General features: G+C 37.9%; 1 protein-coding gene and 3 long non-coding RNA genes across 5 annotated transcripts in view; 2 read left to right on the forward strand and 2 right to left on the reverse strand.

Annotated features, from left to right (window-relative positions):
- Nucleotides 1-18,366, reverse strand: part of LOC111319647 (myoferlin-like) — an 87,006-nt gene extending 68,640 nt beyond the window's left edge. The window contains exons 1-21 of the mRNA XM_088752060.1: nucleotides 18,217-18,366; nucleotides 13,754-13,809; nucleotides 13,351-13,442; nucleotides 12,399-12,504; nucleotides 11,857-11,999; nucleotides 10,861-10,915; nucleotides 10,155-10,286; nucleotides 9,983-10,045; nucleotides 9,678-9,728; nucleotides 9,257-9,287; nucleotides 8,866-8,936; nucleotides 8,378-8,425; nucleotides 7,905-7,955; nucleotides 7,552-7,598; nucleotides 6,848-6,930; nucleotides 6,135-6,184; nucleotides 5,978-6,031; nucleotides 5,237-5,305; nucleotides 4,883-4,926; nucleotides 427-503; nucleotides 193-293 (exon numbers count right to left, since the gene is read on the reverse strand). Coding sequence (XP_088608186.1) covers nucleotides 193-293; nucleotides 427-503; nucleotides 4,883-4,926; nucleotides 5,237-5,305; nucleotides 5,978-6,031; nucleotides 6,135-6,184; nucleotides 6,848-6,930; nucleotides 7,552-7,598; nucleotides 7,905-7,955; nucleotides 8,378-8,425; nucleotides 8,866-8,936; nucleotides 9,257-9,287; nucleotides 9,678-9,728; nucleotides 9,983-10,045; nucleotides 10,155-10,286; nucleotides 10,861-10,915; nucleotides 11,857-11,999; nucleotides 12,399-12,504; nucleotides 13,351-13,442; nucleotides 13,754-13,809; nucleotides 18,217-18,310 — 1,518 coding nt within the window. The 5' untranslated portion in view covers nucleotides 18,311-18,366. The remainder of the gene's footprint in view (nucleotides 1-192; nucleotides 294-426; nucleotides 504-4,882; nucleotides 4,927-5,236; nucleotides 5,306-5,977; nucleotides 6,032-6,134; nucleotides 6,185-6,847; nucleotides 6,931-7,551; nucleotides 7,599-7,904; nucleotides 7,956-8,377; nucleotides 8,426-8,865; nucleotides 8,937-9,256; nucleotides 9,288-9,677; nucleotides 9,729-9,982; nucleotides 10,046-10,154; nucleotides 10,287-10,860; nucleotides 10,916-11,856; nucleotides 12,000-12,398; nucleotides 12,505-13,350; nucleotides 13,443-13,753; nucleotides 13,810-18,216) is intronic.
- Nucleotides 969-3,729, forward strand: LOC148742009 (uncharacterized). 2 transcript variants are annotated; one of them, XR_015998654.1, is made up of 2 exons: nucleotides 969-2,138; nucleotides 2,891-3,729. It is a non-coding gene; the product is annotated as an uncharacterized LOC148742009 (long non-coding RNA). The 2 variants fall into 2 exon arrangements; XR_015998649.1 differs by having other exon boundaries at nucleotides 1,134-1,738.
- On the reverse strand, nucleotides 3,497-4,822 carry LOC148742010 (uncharacterized). Its single transcript, XR_015998661.1, has 2 exons — nucleotides 4,199-4,822; nucleotides 3,497-3,873 (listed from the first exon to the last, which is right to left on the reverse strand). It is a non-coding gene; the product is annotated as an uncharacterized LOC148742010 (long non-coding RNA).
- A 120-nt stretch (nucleotides 18,367-18,486) lies between the features above and the next one.
- LOC148742011 (uncharacterized) lies at nucleotides 18,487-20,249 on the forward strand. The gene is made up of 2 exons (XR_015998689.1): nucleotides 18,487-19,078; nucleotides 19,272-20,249. It is a non-coding gene; the product is annotated as an uncharacterized LOC148742011 (long non-coding RNA).
- Nucleotides 20,250-20,368: the final 119 nt, after the last annotated feature.

A 20,368-nucleotide genomic window follows, 5' to 3' on the forward strand; every position in this document is an offset into this window, starting at 1 on the left:
CAAATTGATTCATGCGCCAACCCCTTTTTGGGAAATTAGCAGTCGAAGTAATTACAATTTAGTAAAGAAACTGTCATATTCTGAAAGAGACATTCTTTAAAAAAAAAATTAGAGGTGTTCTAATCTGTTTGTCGCCAGACACTAATTGACCATGCATAACACAAACTGAAGTATATCAATAATGTCAAGCACCTTTCCACCATTTAGATCTTCATACTCATCTGGAAGCTCAGAAAACTCCCTCGGGGAACCATAAAAATTCAACCAGCAAGGACCAAACGTCGGAAGAAATCCTGAATATTGCCAAATCATTCGCTCATTAATTGCAGATAAAATAGTGAATGGGGCAAATGAACTGATAAAAAACGAAAAGCTTAAGGAAAATAATGAGATTTTTAACATTTCATGCCGATTATATCATGTAACCTTCTTCTCCTTGACCAGACATCGAGGCAAGAGAAAGAAAAGTAGTTCCAATACAATCATCATCATTTAGACGATCCCTGAAGGAATAAAATACGAACTTATCAACAACATTCCCAAGAACCTGACGATGCATTCTTCGCTATTCTGCTGCTTTCTACTACTTAGCAGGAGGTAATTTTGTTTAATAGCAAAGATGTAGTGATGGGTCGGACGGGCAACCCATCTTCCTTCGTGAATGGTTTAAAAAGGGCATGCTATCTACTAATGACCAATTGAATGAAAGTGGCAATCGTTTAATATTCCGTGAGTTCCGTGATAAATATTACTGTGAATCAAATTTTTTTACATTCTTATCAAGTTTGCACCATTTCGAAACGTGCTCATGGTCTCTAGCCAAATGATACGACACCATCAACAAATCATTCTGTACTTGAAATGATAATATCTTTCCCTAAACGATTCGATCCCAGTTAATCGGTTCAAGGCTACGTCAAAGGACTTCTCTAATTGACCTAAAGTCAAGATTCACCTCGAGGAACAAATTAAACGGGCCCTAAACGGTGGCGCGAAAAGCTCTCATTAAAGAAAGACGCCATGGACTAAAATCTTAAAATCCCTGAAAAACATTTCTAAGGAAGCTAAACTGAAAGATTTTCAATTTAAAATAATTTATGAACGATAGTAACCAGGAACCACTCAGATTTGTTAAGGCGGACGTTGAATGTCTATACAGCGGAGATAATATACTTTAAGTAGAGTGTGTTATTGTTAGTAGTGTGAGTAGCCCGCAATGTAAGTAATTGTATTTTCAGCAAAGAATGTATTCAATATTTTATTACACGACTCGGGCAGTCAGAGGGCCAATAACTAAAATCAACCAATCAAAATGCTCTGTTGCCGGTCCGATATTAGAGAGCTTTAGATTCGAGTACGAGAACGAGTACGAGTACGAGTTTTAACCGCGCGAGATCTGGCACTAGTATCTCGTACTCGTAGTCGTGCTGACGAAAATTGTAACTTTAGATTGTAAACAAATGTATCGATCCGAGTGCGAGGGTTTTACTGGAACAATCTCGCCATGTTTAGCCAAAAAAACCTATCCTAGAACCATCCGTCTACCTCCTTGGCGATTTATGAAATCGCAACGATGAGAAGGCAACATCCTTACAAGCAGTATGAAAGGATTGACGATGTTTTTGACCCTATTTCTCCTGAGGAGTTTGAAGCCGAGCTCAGGTTTGGCATCACAGGATTGCCTCTCCTTCTTCGGGCATTAGCAATTCCAGAAATGTTTACTTGTGCCAATAGCACGGTATGTTCAGGAACGAAAGGACTGTTGATTTTATTGAAACTTTTTTCTTACCTATGTCGTCTCTCGGATATGATTCCTCGCTTTGGTCGTTCAGTGCCCGAGCTGAGCTTAATCTTAAACGAGGTGATTAGCTTTATTTACACAAACCATGGATACTTGCTCAGAGATCTCGATCAACCCTGGCTGAGTAGCCAACATCTGGAAGACTTTGCTCTTGCTGTCCATGGAAAGGGAACAGCTCTTGAGAATTGCTAGGGGTTTATAGACTTGACAGTTCGCCCAATTTTTCGCCCAGGAGAGAACCAGCGTGTACCCAATGGGCACAAAAGGGTACATGCCCTAAAGTTTCAATCATTTGTTGCACCAAATGGTTTAATAGCCAATTTGTATGGACCAGTTGGTAAGCTAATACGATTATTTGCATCGTTCTGCTGTAATGCCCTCCCTTATTTAAGCCCCCAGATTTGAAACTGAATTGAAGTGTCACCACCGCAAATCCTGGAATTAGCACCCCCTCGAATAAGCACCCCTCCTATCGACCAAAAATTTAAAACTAGTACCCCCCTCAAATAAGTGCCCCCTCCCCTCCCCTCATTTTGTGGATGAGTACTGAGACAGCAAATGATGCATAGTTTTCATCATGTAGTATTAGATTTGTACAGTGCACTAATGGTGAGTTAAACTCTAGGATCAGTTTTTTATGTCAATAAGTAGTTGATTTTGTTTATGTGTAGATGATGTATTAAAAAAATGGTCATGTCAGGCCACCATTTAGGAAAAATTAAATAAGTCCCTCCCTTGAATAAGCACCCCCATTTTCGCATAAATTTGAATTAAGCTCCCTGGGCACGGTATCTACACCTACAGGAGTGGGCTGGAAAGATCAAATCTTTCAGGAAACATTTTTGGTAGTCAGCCCCTTGGTAAGAGTTTCATTAACTGTAGCCTACCCTTGAATCCTTACACAAATATCTATAACCCAGCCCCTGCTAAATCAAAATTGCTAATAACCAGTTAACTTGGAAAATTGAAAAAAAAAATTACATTAAATCACAGTCTGTAACTCAACAGTTACCTGCAGCTACAAGAGTGTTATAACACTAGCTACTGATATAAATCCAAGTATGTTTATTCCATAAATTTTCATTTCAGTGGGTAAAAGGCACGATGCTGGTATGTTAAGAATGTCTGGCCTCCTTCATAACCTTCTGCAGCATTCATTTGATACCAGTGGACAACCACTGTGTATATATGGCAACCTCGCCTATCCACTCAGAATTCATCTTCAAGGATGAAGTAAAATCAGGGAAGCTGTGGAGGGGGTGTTTAGCAACATAGTAACATACTTCGCTTTCCTAGATTTTAAGAAGAACTTAAAAATTGGATTAAGTCCAGTAGGTGAAATGTATTCAGTGTGTGCTCTGCTTAGGAATCAACTACAAGCACCTATTTTGGTGTTGAACCTCCTACATTAGATGATTATTTTCAGGTTTAAAGCTCTTGATTTGCTACATCATAGTTAGTAGTAACTTTGGCTACATTTAAGCAATGCAATTTGGCAAAGTGATGAGAAGATAAAAGAGAAGAATTTAACCAAATTATAATATTGTAATTACATTTTCTGCTTGTAAATTTCTATGTATAGTTAGCTATGAAAGGAGTAATTGATGAATATGGGATGTGGATCCATGGCCATCAAGTTTTTTTCCTTACTGGAGAATTTTCAAATCTAAATTAATTTAATTGAGAAAATCAAAATTGTATATAGGTATAATTTTTAATTTCAAAACAGCTGAACTGACTTTGTAATAATAATACAGTACATTTATATGATACAACTACATATATATTTGTAAAAAGATGTAAAAATAATGTATTCAGATATTTTACCATACAAACTCTTCCTTAGTTCTCATTTCATAAATATAATGGTATGAATATGACAATAATTAATGAGAATTTAATAAAATGTTTCAGTGTTCAAGGTTTTATCACAGTGTTCGGCGATTTTCGTCCACGATATACCTCTCTCTTTTGAATCTGGTCAGTACTTGTGAGGCTCTTCAACCAATATATCTCTGAGAAGCATAGTTTCGTGTTTCCTTTCCAATTAAAAAGTTCTCGTTTCGCCATCGCTACGAATTGAAGAAAGTCGGAAAGTGTCAACCACATCACAACAATTCATTGTTTATATCTCTCATGCATGGTTAAAATTCAAAGGGTGAAAGTGCTGTTTAAAGCCCTCATTTTTCAATTTGAATTTATTCGTCTGCCGATATGTTGTTTACGTGTGTAGACCATAGAATTTCTTGAAAATAGGTCGACCAAAAAGTATCAAAAACGAATGGAATTAGGGTTTGTAATAACATTCAATTCGATAAAACCTCTTTATACCGCTTTAAGTTTGCTTTTGTTGACTTAGAATAAGACTAGGGTAAGTTTAAAATACAAAATATTCACCTTTCGAAACTCGTTCTCTGGAGGACGACTTCTGGTCAAAATCTCGTTGTCGACGAGCGGCGGACGACGAGTTTCCCGCTCCCGTGACAGTGTCACGGAGAGCTACGCATGCGCAATGTGAGCACACTAGTAAACTCGTACTCGTAGTCGTTCTCGTACTCGAATCTAAAGCTCTCTATTCTCTAAGTATTGGACCGGGCACTGTCCCGAATGGTCCCGAATGATACCGCACTTGTGTCCCTCTGAACTTCAGTCGTATAATAAATCTCTTATTGACCAAGCTTGCTCGGGGCCGTACTGGAAGAATATTGGCCCTCGGTCTTTTTTGTACGGACCTCGCTGCGCTCGGTCCGTACTGTCAAGACCTCGGGCCGATATTCTCCCAGCACGGCCCTCGCGCTTGGTTAATAAGATATATGTATTGCCAGTATAAGTAACCCATTTTGATCAGCGTCGTTCGCGTTTCAGCTTGGATGATTTGCAAAAAACGCTTCAAAAAATATGTAGCTTCGAACGAAAACGCACAGGTTGGGATGGGGCCTTCGAAACTGCTTTCGGAAGACTCCATTTTATATGAGTGTTTTCGAATGTTTCAATGTAGACAATAGACAAAAAATATCGGTGCGGAAGAGGCCTAAAGTACAGCCCACAGAATGCGGCTCTATACTTAGCTTATTTACTCACCAGTCGTACAGCTGGATTTTCACTCTTTGACACATCGAAGGAAACTGAGGAATAGAAAATTTATAAGAGATACTATTGACAGGAATTTTCTATCGAGGAAACGTTTAACCAGAATATGAAACTTATGCAAACAGATAAATTGGCATGTGGGATTTCGTTTGCAACGCAGTAGAGTAAAAAAAGGAACGACAAAAAAGTCTCATGAGAAGTGATGATTGATACAAAGATGATTGATGATTGATACAAAGATGATTGATACAAGGAAGATTGATAAAAAGAAGAGGAAAATATCTTACCGATTAAAAATTATTATTTTGGAGGTTATAAACAACTGATAGAATCGTATAGTCTTACCATGAAAGGGACTTTGATAATCTCCTTAAATTCTGGGCAGTCCGTCTTGTATTTGACAGAGGTGCGATTCTACATCAAGAGAAATTAAATATTTTACCTTTGTACTCAAGTACTATTTCCGTATTTTCAGTCGATTTAGATACCTTAGCACCAAGAGTAGATTATCTAGAGAGGGCGTAGAATGTTTAAGTCTGTATGGTCGTTGTTGCAGTCTGTGATGTTGTTTCAGTGTTGTTGTTTGTGTTATCGTTGATGATACTGTGTTTGTTGTTGTAGTTGTTGTTGCGGACATACCTTTTGTATTTAAAGCCAGCAGTTTCAAAGTATTTTTACCCGTGGTCAACTCGACAGGCTTAGAAAGCCACCTTTTTAAAGTAGCCTCTCGCCTCACGTAAGGGCCGAAAACTTTTTTACAAGCCAGCCATATAGACCACTTACTCTGATCAACTTTTTACAAATTGACCTCAATTTTCCATCGTCTATAACCTTATTGATCATAGAAATGACGTACACAATGTTCAAAATTAAAATGAAACCACGAGGCGCAGCCGAGTGGTTTCACTGCAAAGTGTTTCCACGCGAAGAAATTTTTCTCTGACAGATTGCTGAGCATTGCGTGACATGATACGTCATTTTTATGATCTCTCACTTTATTGGCAATGGCTCTCGAACAATAAGCGCGCGAGAATTTCCACCGTTATTGTAAAAAAGAAAGTACACGATAAACAACATGTGCAGTACCTCTTTTCCACAAAACTGAAATAGAACGTAGGGGTCCACGAATTTTTCATCGTCCTGTGGAAAAAAAGATATTTAAGTTTTGTTTTATTTCTTATTCAATCTTTTTATTTGCCAGGGTTGTTTGATTGTTTGTCTACGTCGGAAGACAGAGCAATACCTGGTGCATGTTGAAAAATTTCTTGACACCCTTCATCACTGCTGTATCCACTACAAAAACAAAAAAGACAAATTATATCCACTTCGTTGTTTTTCTCATCTCTCCCTTCAGTTCATTTCATTGTATTCACCGAAAAAGTTCACAATTGTGCTTGAGACGGCCAAACAATACCCTGCTGGCAGACGGGCGTTTATTTGTTAACTTCCCCTACCATCCACGTAAAAATAAAGTCGTCTGCGCTCGGCCTGTTAAATCTTCTTCGAGCATGCGCCTGGGGATTATCCAAGTTTGTGGATAATCTGATTTGCAAAACCGGTCAGAACCTGTTTTAAACACGTTTTTATGCGCACGCATCCTATTTAGCTATATAGCAAGACCGAGTACTACCGGGAACAAATTTGTTTCTAAGCAACAGGCCGCGCATGCTCGGAGATTTAACAGGCCGAGCACAGAGGACTTTATTTTTACGTGGACCGTAGGGGAAGTTAACAAATAAACGCCTCTACCAGCAGGGTAGCCAAACAACAGACGTATTTGTAATCTATGATAACCCTATTATAGCTCCAAATTTTTCTATCTCACTAGTTTCTCAGTTAATAGGATTTTTTCGCAGTATTTGGTGATGGTGAACAGATCTAGGAATTCTCTTTGAATACCTTTGAGAACATGTAAAAGTTCGGTCCATAACTGATAACACCATTTGATTGACTTACTCTGAGGAAGATCCTCAGCTTGATAAACTTTGAAAGTAAAAACTGCATCTTGAAGATCGACTCCGGTAGGTCTGAGAAGATTGCTATGGAGAAATAATTCATAATGAAAGAAAAAAAATTCAACAAAAAAAAAAGCTGACTAAACAAGAAAAAAACCAAGCTAACAAAAGCGAAGAAACGTTTCAGCGACTTTCGATTCACAGCTTTTGTGATTTCTAAGTGTTTCAATTACGTAATATTCCACAATATAACGATACCATTTTCTTTGCAGAGTACGTTCGAATTCATTCCAAATTGAGTAAGAAAATCGCTATAGTGCGAATGTATTTGCAGGTAATTTCTCCATCAACAACCGCTCCAACGAGTTTTCGCACCACTGTTGAACCAAACTTTGTGTAACAGCATAAAGCTATCCACTCTCAAAATGGATTGACCTTTGCCTTAGCTTGGGTGGGGTAATTCAAAAATTCATTCTAAAGATTATCATACTAAGTTCCTGCAAATCCTTCCAAAAAGCAAAAATATAAATATAGGTTTGCGAGCTTTTGTTAGATGGTAATAGGAAAATATGTACAAGAGCGACAAACCGGCACAAAGCAGATGAGTGCTCTCCAAGAAACAAGATAAGGGACGAATTTAGGCATTAAAGAGAACCTTTCAAATAAATATGTCTAAGTATCTATTTGAGTCACGTTAGTACTCACGCCTCAATGTCATCAGAATCGTCTTCTCCGGCGAGCTTTGACAAAGGCTGAGAATACATCAACAAAATTAAAACAGAACACTAAATCACAACTACAGTAACTGTACTTGTTCCATCTGCTTGGCAACTATGCCTCCGATGAATTTGTTTTCTCCTTTTTTCTTTCCATAGTAAGATCGCCATTAGTTTTGAATGGATCTGATCACGGGTTTACTTTCCCATATACATTCTCCCAAATGGTTTTTTTTTTTTTTTTAGTGTTGGACTTTAGCAGGTATTAAATCTATCAATTACACAAATTTGACTTAATACAAATTAAGATTCAGTTAATGCTCAGATATATAGTTTATTTACCGGTGTTTTATCTCCAGGTCCTAAGACGATCACTGTCGCTTTTAAGTAACCCTATAATCAAAAGTGTAATAAATGAAGATGTGTTAATTCAGTTTATTACACGACTCAGGCATTCAGAGGGCCAATAACTAAAATCAACCAATCAAAATGCTCTATTGCCGGTCAATATTCTCTCAGTATTGGACCGGGCACTGTCCCGAATGGTCCCGAATGATACCGCACTTGTGTCCCTTTGAACTTCAGTCGTATAATAAATCTCGAATTAACCAAGCTTGCTCGGGACTGTTCTGGAAGAATATCGGCCCTCGGTCTCTTTTGTACGGACCTCGCTGCGCTCGGTCCGTACTGTCAAGACCTCGGGCCGATATTCTCCCAGTACGGCCCTCGCGCTTGGTTAATAAGATATATTTATCGTTAAGCTTCTCAAACTCTTTACAAGGACTATGATCATCTCTTCATATGATCACACTTACTGTTGGTGAGCCTCCTCTAGAGGTTCCTCGAACTCCTTTAGCGCTTTTCTGTAAATCAATAAAAAAAAATCAGCAATATAAAGTATTGTCAGAACTTAAGAAATTACCTGGTCGAAGGGCATCATCCACATCCTTTTTATTTCTCAACTTTTGCGTTACCCGGAATCATTTTCCATTTTCTACAAGATTTTTTGTTTGTTGTTATTGTTGTTGTTTTATCATCAGTATTTTATTTTAATTTGAAGGGGAAGGTATTCGTCTCCACCGCTAGAAGCTTTCCTCTCCGTCTGACTGGAATCAAACAAGGGTAATAACGTTGGGATTGTTTCGTCGTTAAAGTTTTTATGTCCCTCAATCTACATTTTATGTTTTATCCAGCATAAGCCCTTCACTTTGAAAATCATCTCACAGAAACTTCTGGTTGGTCTCATAAATTGATTCTATTGTAGGAAGATTGGCTTCTTTATAAAGGAAATCACTACACCTACCTCTTCTTTTTCGTCGCCTCCTTTGTCTTTAGGATTACTTAACAACATCCATTTACGAACAAAGGAATGACCTTAAAATTGAGATAGCCAAAAGCAGACTGAACAATTTGATGGTGTCAACCAACCCTAATGTACAAGTTTCCTCTTATTAATTGAGGGTTTGTTTTTTTTTTCTTCAATCTAGTGACATGACATTTAATAAAGTTTAGTAGTATACCTAAGTATATATTCTCATCTTTTGTCAGAATGCCTGATGATTAACTGGATTTTTCCCCTGCCTCATGAAAACAAAGCTGACCCAAGTCAAACGCTGATTTTTCAAGCAACACTGCAGGTTTTCTTCAAAAAACCAGCGAGGTAAAGTAGACCGTCACTTTATCGAACCACTTACCTGGCATATCGTATATTGAATAAATGTCAAGCTGAAAAAAATATTTCGCATTACTTTAAGTAGGGCAAGCGATACAAGCTATATATCAATGTTAGAGAGTCGTCAGAACTAATAACATGCCAATACAGGATTCGATTTCAAATCGACACACAAAATACTTGCCATACCGGCCTACGTTTAAGGTACGAAGCGCACAGCTTTTCTAAAAGGTCACTCAAAAAGTTGTTTTTATGCAGAGTATTCCAAGGAAAGTACGGAGCACGTCCCTCGTTTGATCTTGCTGCAGTAGCGGCTGTCCCGCATTCGGTAACTATTTTCGTAACTTATCAAAACCAAAAGCAAGTTTACTTCTTAAAGGGATAGCTGTCAATAATTATTGGTTCTTGTAGAATCCTATTTCTGAATGATTAACCTAGCTAACCTCGAAATAACCAAGTAGTGAGTCTGCGCGGTACTTTCTGGAGTCAAACACCTAAGGAAGAACGTAATAAAGTTTTATTAATTGTCGGACGTGCTTGCAACAAACAAACAAACAAACACATACCGTTTGTGCAGATAACTTAGCCTTTAATCATCAGAAAAGAAGAAAAATAGGCTAGCAACTGATAGAACTCGTGATTTCCAGCCATTTTAACTTGGATGATTCTGAAAGAGGTCGGGGAGCTGGCGCTATATTATTATTATTATTATTATTATTTTTGTTATTATTATTATTATTATTATTACCTCAAATGACACCGTTTCTTCAAACAAGTCCATGGGTGCAGTGTGAAAATTGAAGGAGAAATTCTGCATGAAATAATAAAATTGAAGAAGATGCACTTAGATTTATTTGCGCAAATGTTCAGTGTACTTTTGTGACAAGTTCAATCCATGCAACAATGATCATGTGACAAACCTCGTTAAATGCTGGACTGTTTGTGCATTTCTTGATTTTTGTGTCGCGGTCCTGATCGGCAACGCTGACTCGCACAACAGGGTCGATGTTACCTCCCGCTAACTGACGAGCTTCAAATACTTTCACACGTATCTGTTTCAAATCACGCAGCAAAGAAGTAATTTTATGTAAAATAGTTAGATCGGAAAACTTCAGCCTTAAAATGGTGGTTAAGGTGGTTGGCACAAGGTGCCTATCAACACTCCTCGTGGAGCGAAAAATGAATTAAGAAACATGTAAGAATGAGAATGAGGTGTGTTCTTAGTTACCATAAGATCCTGGGTAGGATCCTGCTATTGAAAAGATATTTTAACCCCAGCACCCAACCCCCCCCCCCCCCCCCCTCTGAACTGATGACGGGTCGAGAAGTAGAAATATAGTACTTACTGCCAACGCATCCATCAATTTTTTTATTACTTTTTTTCCTTTTATTTCCCGCTAAAATTTGCTTTTGTATACTTTAACGGCAAGGAAAGTAAAGGGTCAATTTTGTTACCAAACCCGCCAGAATAACAGGACTATTTCTCACCCATTTCTTTTCTCTTATCTCCAAGAATAACACTGCTATTGCTTTTTTGTGTACGGTGTAAAAAATCATTTATAAATTTTGGAACTAAGCGGGAAAAGAGAAACAACTCGATTTGCAAAGTTTTTTTTTTTTTTCTACCTGAAAATCCTGAGGCTTATTCGATAACGCTTTTCTCTTCTGCCCACGTCTGGTCCTAAAAAATTATGGTCAGAATTGATACTCATTGCAGGATAAAGGAGACTCTATTGATTCAACAACTTAAACCTACTCTAAACGATCATGTCAGCAGCGATGAGCTTTATCTGTGTTAGTTTCCATCTTTGTATATGCAAAATTTTTTCCTTTGTTCATTGTTATGTTAATTAGTTACTTATCTTAAATTTAAACTTAGTCGTCACTTGTATTATTAACTGTCACTTCTGAAGATGTTTGTCGAAACATCCGATACGTCAAGTAAAGTTTACTAATCTTATTTTCCAACATGCGTTTTACTGCCGTGTTTGTAACTGCAGTTTGCGTGTTATTTCTTATCAAGCTACGATGGCCAAAGAGAAAGAATTTTTATGAAATGACTCCATTCTAAGAGTAATATCTAAGTGATTTTGTAGCTCCCCCCCCCCAACCCCACCCACTTTAATGTTTTTATGTCGAAATAATAAACATTCTTCAGTTTCCAGTGTTTCCATTATCAGTTTTTTCAACAGCACCTTTCAGAGGGTCTACTCACAAGCTTTTCCCTTTTTTAAATACATCATGTTCGTTTTTATCAGCAGAAAAAATACCGTCGGTGATGAGCATTACTGGTGCTCTGTTAGATTCCTTCAATTCTTATCGCTTGAATCAATGTACTGTACTGATCAATCACTGTCTGCCTGCATTTCAGTTTCCAAGAGAAATTAGACAGCCATCTGCACGCGTGGCTTGCAAACTTGGTAGGCACGCCAACCAGTGATTCAACTTTCTTTAGTGTAATAGAAACATGCTAATTGCCTCACTGGCCAAACTGAGCGCAAGCCAACAAAACAAAATCTTTCCCCTTGAAGTGTCAAAACCGCCGATCTAACCGATTATTGTTTGCTATTGACCAACACATTGTACGACCAAGTCCTTGTCCCCTTCTCAAGGGAAACTTGCCTTTTAACTCCTGGTTTTCCCGGTTCTCCGCCACTAGTTTCAAACTCTTCCAGTCCTTCACCTTCCTCAGTGCCACCTTCCTCTGCCTCCCCTTTGGCAGCGGATGGAGGAGGGTCATAAGATAAGCTGATCTTAAGTTTAGCCTGGGTGAAAGTATGTCACAAGTTTTAGTCGATGGAAGCGTTTTTAAAATTGTTCAAAATGGAATTTAGAATGAGCCGAATCATTTCTAACTTTCAACGAGCTGCATATCAAAATCAGTTTTACAAAAACAAGTTCACCTCGCACTGTAACGCTACCTACCCCATACAAGTGTTAGCAAAACTTCTCATTTTATAGTGTTTCTTTGGGGAGAGTTCGGAGGGGGGGGGAGGGGGGTGGAGGGCTTTCAAGAAAGGGGTAAGTAGACTGTGCACACTAGACATCTGAATTTCTAAACGAAGGCAAGGGTCACCAGGGTGTTAACGGTGTAAACTTTCTCTTCCTTGCTTACTAAATCACTTTATTCATCTCCATGAAGATCATTACAAAGCAGCACTTACGAGAGTGGCTCTTTGTTCGCCATCTACCAAGTAAACCTCGGTGTCCACAGACTTACTTTTGGAGCGGACCAAATTGTTTAAGGGAACTGTGGCGGAACCAAGAAGGCTGTAGGAGGAAGGCGTTTGGTTAATCTTCTGCAAGTTCATCAATCAGTCATAGAGCAAACGTTCCTTCTCAAATAAAACGCGTTTTTCCGAACAAATTATCCGACTAGCAGGATGCTCATTAAACGTCAGGAAGAAAACGGCACACATGTTCGTGACTCATCGAGCAATAAACCGTGTCAAGTTTAGAAAACGAAAAAAACATTCGACAGAACACAGCATGCCAGGTGTGCGAGAGGCGCACGCAAAGTTTGTTAAGTAAATTTGAATGATTATTGTTTCTCATCAGTGATATAAGAAAAAATTAAAAAAATTAATTATGACTGTCTTTAATTGCTTTCAACTCACGAAAATTTGCGTTGCTTTCGTGATAAAGGAATTCCCTTAATTTTGGTTGTTATCTGCATGTTTCTATTAAGTTTTGTTTTTCTATTGCTTCAGCGGAGACCACCCCACCAAAATGGCTCGCTAAACTTTATTCCCTAGCTAATCGGCGATAAAAGGAGCGTGTTCTAACGTCCAGTCAGTACTATACATGTGTGTAGATCTACAGGCGTTCTCCCACAGATGCTGCAATCTGATTGGGCACGCTACACAATGTCTATTCCGTTATAGATAGCGAGTAAAATAGGCAGCCTCACTACGTACGGTTATAAACAAAATGCGCCGGTAGAAACCTGTCTTGTTGTTGCGAGAAAAGGGATAATTTATTCTCGATTTCTATTCGAAGTAGTTGATTCGGGCATCGCCCTCATTAACCATCACGCGATATACATCTCTGGCTCATCAACTCATCGTTTGATAGTGTCAGGAAAAAAAGTACGATAAGAAATGAATGAGTAATCACCGATTAGCTGTTATTTTCTCCCAGTCTTTAACCTTAAAAAGAAGCGTCTCTTGGGGTGACAACTCCTTTCCATTGAGGTCATACTCGAACTCCTGAACAAACCAAAAGCATTAGTACGAAAACAGAGAATATTAAGCATTCTTTTCGAGTTATACGGTCGTATCCACTCGGTAATCGAACCCTTTCACTCTTAAGGGTGACTAAATGAAATTTCCCTTTGCAATTTGGATTCATTTCCAAGAACAAATGTGATGAGATGAAAGGAAAACGCTACCAAAGGGAATCATATCTGATTTGACATCTAATTCTTTTAGAATTAGATCAGAAATCAGAAATCATAATTCTACGGTAGAGAGGATGGAGAATTGACTTGTGAATTTACGCGCCGTAAATTAACCTTTACCTTGTTCCATTCAGGGTTGAGGTTATCTTTGATGACATCTGTCCTTCGTTCCTGACCTGAGGAGAATAAATAATATTACAGAGAAAGAAATGAGGATGTTCAAATTCAGAGAGCAAAGATAACTTTCATTTCTCTCATAAATAATATTACAGAGAAAGAAATGAGGATGTTCAAATTCAGAGAGCAAAGATAACTTTCATTTCTCTCATAAATAATATTACAAAGAAAGAAATGAGGATGTTCAAATTCAGAGGGCAAAGATAACTTTCATTTCTCTCATAAATAATATTACAGAGAAAGAAATGAGGATGTTCAAATTCAGAGAGCAAAGACAACTTTCATTTCTCTCACAAATAATATTACAGAGAAAGAAATGAGGATGTTCAAATTCAGAGAGCAAAGATAACTTTCATTTCTCTCATAAATAATATTACAGAGAAAGAAATGAGGATGTTCAAATTTAGAGAACAAAGATAACTTTCATTTCTCTCATAAATAATATTACAGAGAAAGAAATGAGGATGTTCAAATTCAGAGAACAAAGATAACTTTGATTTCTCTCAGAGCGTAGTCAGCTGCAAGTCAATCGTTTTTAATTAACTCATTGGTGATGTCTTAGGAGTAGCGACCATGATTACAAGCGTTTACAGAACTCAGGTTGACCCTGTGATGCCCAGGAGGGACTAGCGTCTAATTTCTCCCTACATCATCTTCCTTGAATCCGGCAATTGTACAGGTCATGAGAATAAACGAAATGATCACCAATTTAAGAAATTCCTGATTTTCAAACAAATTCTCCTTGCTAGCACCATAGGAAATGTTAAAAAAAAAAGTATTGAGAACATGAATAATAATGTAAAGGTGTAAAAGATTACTGTAGCTAAGAAGGTGATTAAGAAATAACAAAATAAGCTACGGGACGAAAAAAAAAAAACATTTGACGGATATGAGTTTATGTGTGGCTAGAGTGATTTAAACTGCATCGGTAACTGGTGTCGCCATCCTAATCTGAAATACGGAGGAGACGTTCCGCGATAGAGAAACAATTATATGATAAACACGGTCAAAGATCAAAGAATATGCTTGGGAATTTCATGATCTTAAAGAAATGCCGTTGCAAAATGGACTGAATCGTAGTTTTGCTACACATTTTAAAACGATTTTTTGCAGAAGAAAATCGCTTCAGCACCCAAAGGCGTCGATTCCCAAAAATAGCACAAATTTCCGAGCTTGTCCTTTCACAAAATTCTGGTTTAAGGATTTTTTTGTTTTTGCATATTTAGATAAATCCTCAATAAGAACAAAGTGCATAAGTTTTAATTTTCAAAGCTTTTTATATGGAATTTTTTTGTAAAGGACCTTCAAATAAATTAATTTGGATATATCAACATAGTTGAAGTGATAAATTGGCCACCGTAACGATTACAAAAGCTGACGTTTCGAGCGTTAGCCCTTCGTCGGAGCGAATAGAGGAATTGTGGGTTGTGTGTGCTTTAAAGGCATTCTCTGCCTTTAAAAGCACACACAACCCACAATTCCTCTATTCGCTCCGACGAAGGGCTAACGCTCGAAACGTCAGTTTTTGTAATCGTTACGGCGGCCAATTTACCACTTCAACTTTATTGGTATATCCAACTTATTTCGTCACTCCCACCGACGCAGCCCCAAACAGTTTCTTTCTAAACTATCAGCCTTTATTCAAATAAATTAGTTCACGTCGCAAGATATTTTTTAGCCTAAATGTGACATTTTCTAACTGAGCTGCTTTTTAAGTACTAACAATAAGAACAACTTATTCAAGAACATTAAGAAATATTTGGCAAAAATATTAATATTTTCACAGCCATTCTGACGTCTGAAGATTATCTTTTTCTGCATCTCTTTAATTGAATGAGATACAGACCAATAGGTTAAGCGGAGCTTTACTGTATTTAAGGGTCAACTTTCGGAATCTGTATTTTTTAGGAGGCGAAGATTTTTTCTTTCCAAACGCTGTTTCATCGCATTTTTATCCATAAAAAAACTATAAAGTTCTCAATCTAAGTGTAAATATCATTTTTTAGTATATACCACACAGGTGAATATATAGCGCTTTAATTTTCGCCTGCGCTAATTGGCAAGTTCGGAAAGTAAGTAGTAAGTACTGTTTACCTTTACGCAGCCGAAAAGACAAAACCACGTATCAAGAATTTAATTTCCGACCATTTTTTGTTATTTTGACAGAGAGGAACTAATTTTTTGGTTTTTGTGGTGTAAGTGGTGTATATTTTATGGCCGCTTCGGAACTCGGTAAAATACCCCTCATTTTAACCGACACCGCGGTGAATAATTGTTAATTATCGAGGGCACTTGGTGTGCTTCATTAGGAAAATGTGCATAATATGTTGGCCGGTTGTGCTAGAAGAATATTTTTCTATTTCCATCTTAGGACTCAAACAGACTCCATTTTCTCGAAACGTTTTGTTTATCTACGATTTCATGTTTTGTTTTGCGTTTATGTAATATCTTCCTCACCTCCATTCCTATATAATATATGCCTATCTCTAGAATTAATTTTCTTCCACATTTGACAGTGAGGACATTAACTGAACGAGACGTCCTATAACATCCTCTTCTTTAATTTTCCTCAGTTTAATTTTAACTATTTGACGAAAATTGGTCCCTTCATTTGTTCCTTAAACTTCAAGACTGCTGTGGACGTTACTGTATCTATATCTCGCCATCGCATCTTATCATTCTTCATTTAACCGAAACGCATATATTGTCATTTCTTATCAATGGGTGTGCTCTTTCGCCATTTCAATCAGGAAAGTCCGTTTCGCTAGAATGTCCATTCTCATTAACGTCTAAATCTATTCGCCCTTAATTTCTATTGCGTGATATATAGCTGACGAGCTCGAGGGTGCAATCCGATCAAGTGTCACGTATACAAATCGAGAGCAGATAGTCTAATTGTTTTGTTATAAATCCACTAGTCGTCAAAAACTAAACAACACATAACGTTTTATGTTATTTTTATTTTTTTACCATCTCACACTTTTAGGCTACCTTCTTGGACCACTCTCTATCATAAAATAGATTAGCGCCGCCAGTCAGATTACAGCATTTGTGGTAGAACTATCAGATCTATGCCACTTTTAGCACCTCTTTGAAAGGAGATTCTCTTTTATCAGAACTGTGCCATTTTGTGCATCTCTCCGAAAGGAAACTTCTGCTCTAGATAATTAAAACGTGCATCATTTTTGATATGAAATAACTGAGAAAAAATAAGCCAGTTCTGCTGGTCTTAGTTTGATTCCCATCGACAACTGGAACAGGTTAACATTACTTTTCACTGAAGCATTACGAAGTATTTTCTATCAGTTTTCAAAGAAGGATTCCCTGCGTCGCTCACAATCTATTCCGAGATAGAAAGTAGCTGAAAGTGGTCACGAATAAAGGGAATTGTTAAATACTGTCTCTTTGCGAAAAAAGTAAGATAAAAACATGAGCCTGTCTCGTTGTTCAGCTTTGAACGACCAGAAGATTTTTATTTAAACAATAAGAGTAGTAGCTCACGGGTTCTATGCGTGATGAGTGACCCGAGCTTCGCTCTCATCAACTATCACGCAATAGAAATCTCAAGTTCATGAATACCTCTTTTGACTAAAGACTTAACTTTCCTCGTTTGATACTAACGTCCCGCTTGGCATACTGCGCCGGTTTATCACCCAAATAAATCAGTATTCCAAAAAGGTATTAGTTGTATAGAAAAAAACAGAGTTTTAACTGTTGAGCACAAAATTTTCTTACAACTTGAACTGATTTGATTTATGAGTTTTGTCAAACGAGCTATATGTACATGCACAAAACAGCGAAGAGACTCAATCCCTGCCGACGCACGCCTACGTGGGCGATACATTCATGTACCGTTTTGACCGGATTAGTTAAACCTCGAGTAACAGAGACCCGATCACGCTCGTGCAGGAACGATTTTTGCTCTAAAATAGTGATAACAGTTTGGTTAAATTTTCTCATCAGCTCTCAACCCGACTTGGACCAACACTCAGATAATTTAACTCCACTGTTTGCAACGCAAAACAAACACAAACAATCATGTTAATCAATTCGAAAACAGTGCTTTTATCATTAGACAGGTTGGTTTTATTTTACCATTACACTGAATCAAATGAAATGTTCATCAAGTTGGTGCTAAAATTTTTGCTCTCTACTCGAAACTCGCAAACAGAGCTTTTTCGACCACAAGATGTTACAGCTTCTCGTTTATGCATAAAATTTCGAATATTTAACCTTAAATCAAAAAACTTCATGTATTTCTTCAAAACTGGATCTTTTTGAAGACTTTTGCGTAGGGCAACACTCCAGCCACAAAAATTTTTTAAAGCCATAGTTAAAGGGGACATGATTTTTCTCGAATTGTACGTGGAAACCAAAGGGTAATAATTTCAAATTTTGCCACATACCTTGAAAGCTAACTATCGCGTAGGGATCACTTTTTCCGCTGAATTTATCGACATCTGGGAGGTTACTTGCATTTTTCACCACCACCTTCAACATGTTGGTGAGCTGAGCTTGACTATCGCGGTTTACTTGAGCAGTTATACACGAAAAAATCGTGACCTATGATTCAACTTACAGGAGTCGTAGACAGAGATCACGAAGGCAGCTTAGCCACACCTGCTCCATGACAGCTAAGTAGCTGTCAATCATTTCTCATCGACCGCTCACTCAAAAATTTCATTTTCGTCAATTATTCTCTCCTGAAGTGCAATCCTGGGCATGTAGTTTTATCGTTAAAGTGCTACTACGACGAAAATTTTTGTTTTTGTTTCCGGGTTTTTTCAACATATATCTTTTCTATATGTTCAAAATTATACAAACAACGAAAAACTGGAACGATACTTGCGTACGGGGGCTGGAAATTTCCCACTGAAGAGTACGTAGATACCGTCCTCCATTACAAAGCTCGCAAAACAATAGCCCGCGAGATCTCTCAAAGCGGTCTTGCGTTTGACCACGTGATTTATCCACTCCTACGTAGAAACATCAAACAAAATATTCGCATTTGAGAAAAGCTTGTGTGTTTAGAGCCGTTTATAAGACTCCGTCGGATTCCTCTTCCTGCACATCTGAAAGTGATCAAGAAAGTTTTATAGTTGACGAACTGATTGGGGAATTTTCTGAATTTGCGCCGTACGACGACAGTTACGAACCTCTTGCCACCGAGGAAGAAGCCGCGGTCTACAACGAAAGAGTTCACCGCGAAGAAGAAGAGGAGCAACAGTTTCAGCGAAGATATTCGGGAGAGGTGCCAGCGAATGAATGGTATGGTATTATCATGGAATGCAGATTTATATTTTCATTTTCCAATTTCAAATACCCGTCGTAAAATCGTTACTATGTGATTAACTGTAGTCCTGATTTTAGGCGATAGTTTTATTAAAGCGGTCAGACAAGTAATGATTTTATACAGACGTATTTTTCTTTCGTTTGACAAATTTTTCACATTATTTTGCAGGTGTTCGTGCTCGAACTGCTCTGTCAGCCTAGTGAGCTTTATGTCGATGTTTTCAAAACTAGAAATGGAAACAAGGTGTAACCACATCTTTGCCTTAAAATGTATGCATCATTTGCAGGCAGTGAGAATAGAATTGAAATACAGACGAAAAAAAAAAAACCCGCAAACAGTAACCGAACTTATAGAATGTAGAAATCAGACTAAGTCCATTTTTGGTCGTTTTAAAAGACTCGCGTTTAACTCAAAATTTGCTGATTTCTTGGAGGGAACTTTGGAGTATTGTCAAATCTCAAAGTAACAGCAAGGTAATATCTCAAAAAATAGAGAGCCGGATTTCCATGTAGCTTCACTTTTCCTAAATTTTACGCTTGAGTGGAAAGGTCTGGGAATTGGGCTGTAAAATGCGTGACTAATTGCGTGACTTTAAGTTTGCGTAACATTTCAGTTACAGTTGGCCTTTGTGCTATTTGAGCCTTTCGAATAGTTTTTCTCTCTTTAGTTGTTGCATCGTACGCTCCTTTACTGTTCACTGTTCATGTCCGGCGTCCATCCTAAGTTTACTTCTTAAGTTTTGGTTCCAAGCCACCGGCGTATAGGGACCGATATGTAAATTGCATTCGTTTGGTCTCACTTTTGTAGCTTGCCCGATTTATGCAAGGTAGCGTTTCTCTTGATCTGATTTTATACTTAGTTTGTGTGTTATTTACTCGCCGCCGTCGTATCGTCTAGCGGCTATTTCTAGTAATAATTTTCCTTTATCTCGTTTCGAGCAAGCTCTTTCATCTTTATTTGTATATATATTTTGTGTTTGCCGTGGCACTTAGTTCATTTATTAGTTCTTTTCATTATATTATTTATTCACGCTGTTAAGTCGCCACGTGTTTTCCCCCAGGGCTTACTTCGCAGGCTATATAAGTCTCCTTTCTTAATTCGCCTACAGTTTACGAGATTGATTAAAGATAAGTCTCCGTAACATAACCCCTGGCTTGGTCGCTATTTTCTCCGGTTGCGATTTTCTCGGCGCTTCCTTCGGCCTTGATGTTCGCTTGCCACTACATGGGGAATTGACTTCACGTCCACTCTACCCATTTTTTCGC

This window comes from Stylophora pistillata, chromosome 1 (assembly GCF_964205215.1).
Source record: "Stylophora pistillata chromosome 1, jaStyPist1.2, whole genome shotgun sequence".
In the NCBI taxonomy this organism is placed as follows: Eukaryota; Metazoa; Cnidaria; class Anthozoa; order Scleractinia; family Pocilloporidae; genus Stylophora; species Stylophora pistillata.